At 48.5% G+C, this 3,193-nt stretch overlaps 1 protein-coding gene across 2 annotated transcripts in view; it reads left to right on the top strand.

Annotated features, from left to right (window-relative positions):
- The first annotated feature begins 1,943 nt into the window (after positions 1 to 1,943).
- DHRS7C (dehydrogenase/reductase 7C) overlaps positions 1,944 to 3,193 on the top strand; it is a 15,778-nt gene continuing 14,528 nt past the window's right edge. For both annotated transcript variants that reach the window (XM_034647221.1, XM_019793224.2), the window contains exons 1-2: positions 1,944 to 2,050; positions 2,272 to 2,431. In XM_034647221.1, coding sequence (XP_034503112.1) covers positions 2,278 to 2,431 — 154 coding nt within the window. In that variant the 5' untranslated portion in view covers positions 1,944 to 2,050; positions 2,272 to 2,277. The remainder of the gene's footprint in view (positions 2,051 to 2,271; positions 2,432 to 3,193) is intronic.

The following is a 3,193-nucleotide window of genomic DNA, read 5'->3' as shown; positions in this document are numbered from 1 at the left end:
GAGACCCTGGTACTTCCTGCTTTATGATGGGTCTTGTACCGTGATGTGGTTTGTCCTCAAACAAAGCACTTGTGAATCACCCAACCACAGCAGTGGCCACACTGGGGCAAGATAACCAGAGAACGTCCATGTTGACCAAGCCAACCTTGGCACATAGACATTACACCATTTTCAGCTTCCCAATGCAAGCTGCTCTTCCAAAAGAAAAAAATGCTCATTGGAATTTTCCCCATTCCTAATTTTATTTAATGAATAATTTTATTTAAAAATACCCCCATCCCAAGTGCCACTCTCAGGAGAATGAATTAAAAATGTGAGGTATTGGGGCACCTGCATGGCTCAGTCGGTTAAGTGTCTGACTCTTGGTTTTGACTCAGGTCGTGATCTTGGGGTCCTGGGATCAAGCCCCACCTTGGGCTCTGAGCTCAGCTTGGAGTCTGCTTGAGATTCCTCTCTCCCTCTCCCTCTGCCTCTCTTGCTCGTGCTCTCTCTCTCAAATAAATAAATAAATCTTTTTTTAAAACTGTGAGTTATGTCCACACAATGGAAACGACTGATCGCCAGACTCACACGACAGTATGGGTGAAACTTGCAAACACAATGGTCAGCGAAACAGTAACAACTTTGTGAAACTATTTAAACAAACAGTTTTAAAAATCACAGGTAAAATGATTATGTGCTTTTAAAAGCTAGAAAGTAGTCACTCCTCAAGGGCTAGAAAGGGACATGCTCAGGGGCAGGTAGACAACGCTCTGTTGCTTGATCTGGGATATGTTCAGTTTATAAAGATCCGAGAAGCTCTACACTTATCACAGATGCATATTTCTGTATGTATATTCTATACCAATAAAAAGTTGGGTTTTCTTTAATGTCCCCGGACATCCTAATTTCTAAGGCAGAAATGCTCCTCGCCCCTCTTCCTGCTCAGCCCAACACAAAGTAGGACATCATTATGATGGGTCTTCCTGTTTCTGCCAGTTTGAACACCTGCACAGGCTTTTAGCTTTTTAAAGGTCTTCATTTCTAATCCTATGGCATTCCTTACGTAATTAAAAAAAGTTTAGCATTTGGGATAAATTCTTAGTATTCTTTTCTTGAAGATTTTATTTGTAAGTAATCTCTATGCCCAATGTGGGGCTCGAACCATCAACCCTAAGATTGAGCATCACGTGCCCCACCGACGGAGCCAACCAGGCACCCCAAATTCTTAGTGCTCTTAACCATTCAAGAGGACAACAGCTATCCTCTTGTGAGCTGGGTCTGTGCTGGGTTAATACTTAATATCTTAGTCTGTCCTCCCAAGAGCCCTGCTAGATGAGACCGTTATGCCCATTTTACAGATGAGGAAGGTAAGGGCCAGGGGAGTGAAATAGCTTGAGTAAGGAGAAACACCCCCAAACTCTGCTCATGTCACACTTCCCAGTGGTTCATTCTGCAACAGTTTCCATTCTGCTTAACAATTTTTCTATGCTTTTGGTTCCCAACCAGAAAGGGAAGGCCAGATGGCTCGCAGCCATGCTGGTGTGAGCTACCTGAAAGCCTCTTGATACAAAGGTTATAGGAATGGAGAGCGGGCTGTTTGCACTGACAATCCCGGGTCCTGATCCCTAATGCCCAATCCCGAAGTGCAAAGGAAACCTCCAATAGTCAGGCATGCCAGGGAGCTTTAAAAATCCTGGCAAGAACTCTGAAATCAGACCCGGCCAGCATGTGTCCCTGAATATCAGAATAGACACTATATTTACCCTGAAAAGCCCTTCAGTTGCACTGAGAGCTATAAATAGTCATTAGGGCCCAAGCGAGTGGCCTTAACACATGGATTTCCTTCCANAATCAGACCCGGCCAGCATGTGTCCCTGAATATCAGAATAGACACTATATTTACCCTGAAAAGCCCTTCAGTGCACTGAGAGCTATAAATAGTCATTAGGGCCCAAGCGAGTGGCCTTAACACATGGATTTCCTTCCAAAAATGCAGACCCATTGTAATTAAATTTGTAATTAACCTCTGGGGGGCAGGCCCCGGATTCCGTTTGCTTTTGGACACACCGTGAGTAATTTCCGATTCATTGAACATTTGGGGATTAGCGGGCTCACGGAGTGCTTAGCCCAGAGGCAGGGCTCCGGAAGCTTGCACAGAGCCCGGCTCCCTGGAGAAGACACGAGGGTGCACGGTGAACGCACCCTGTAGCCCGGGGCCTCCCCCTGCGCCGGGTGTCCTCATCGGAGTCTCTTTGCAAAGCTGAGTCCTTTCCCCTCCGTTTCCCCCAGAAGAAGATGGGAGTCACAGCCGTGCTCGTGCTGCCTCTGGTGCTCCTGGGAATTAGTGGCCTTCTTTTCATCTACCAAGAGGTGTCCCGGCTGTGGTCAAAGTCAGCCGTGCAGAACAAGGTGGTGGTGATTACCGATGCCATCTCAGGACTGGGCAAGGGTAAGCCGGCTTCGCCCCCCACCCTGTGCCCACTCCCGACCAGAGGGACGCGGGGCGGCAGGATGGCGAGTGGCCAACCTGCTAGGCGGAGGGGAATCGATGCTGTGTCCTCTCCCCGGGGTCCGTCACTAACCAGCAAGTGTCTTCTCTTTTGGGGGCTGCAGCTCCCACGCCCGAGAAACGGGGGGATTGGGAGAGCCGCGCTTGCAAACTCACAGCCTCGGGGCCAAAACGGGTCTGCAGATGCGATTTGTTTTTGCCTTCATGGGGTTCTGGAAATTTTGAAATGCAAAGTCCTTCGCTGGGGTGGCAGACTTGGGCGCTGGGTTGGGTTTCGGGCTCCATCCCTTACTAGCTGGTGACTGTACTTGTCTGCTCTGGATTTCCGATCTAGGAAAGTAAGGATACTACTCCTGTCTACCTCGTGGTGTTGTTGGGGAATGAATGAATGAATAGATGGAAAGCGTGCAGAGCCACTCAAGGGTTCATAACGGCAATAATGATAATGAACACATTCAGGCAGAACACAGGGGCTCTGCTGAACCATACACCCCACTCAGCCCCAGTGTATCACACTCAGGCTAATGAGTGCGACCGTTTACCTCCTGGCCTTGGAGGCACGTATGTTTGTGACCCCCGAATTGGATGGTCTCGGGGGCTTTTCTGCTGGGGGCATCTGTGACATGAGTAGACAGTGTCCATAGGTTTGTAAGATTCTGACTCTATCACCCCTAACAATGGTTGTGTGGCCACCTATGCAGT

Source organism: Ailuropoda melanoleuca, chromosome 17, assembly GCF_002007445.2.
Source record: "Ailuropoda melanoleuca isolate Jingjing chromosome 17, ASM200744v2, whole genome shotgun sequence".
In the NCBI taxonomy this organism is placed as follows: domain Eukaryota; kingdom Metazoa; phylum Chordata; class Mammalia; order Carnivora; family Ursidae; genus Ailuropoda; species Ailuropoda melanoleuca.
The sequence above is the reverse complement of the archived record's forward strand: the minus strand, read 5'-3'. Positions and strand labels throughout refer to the sequence as shown.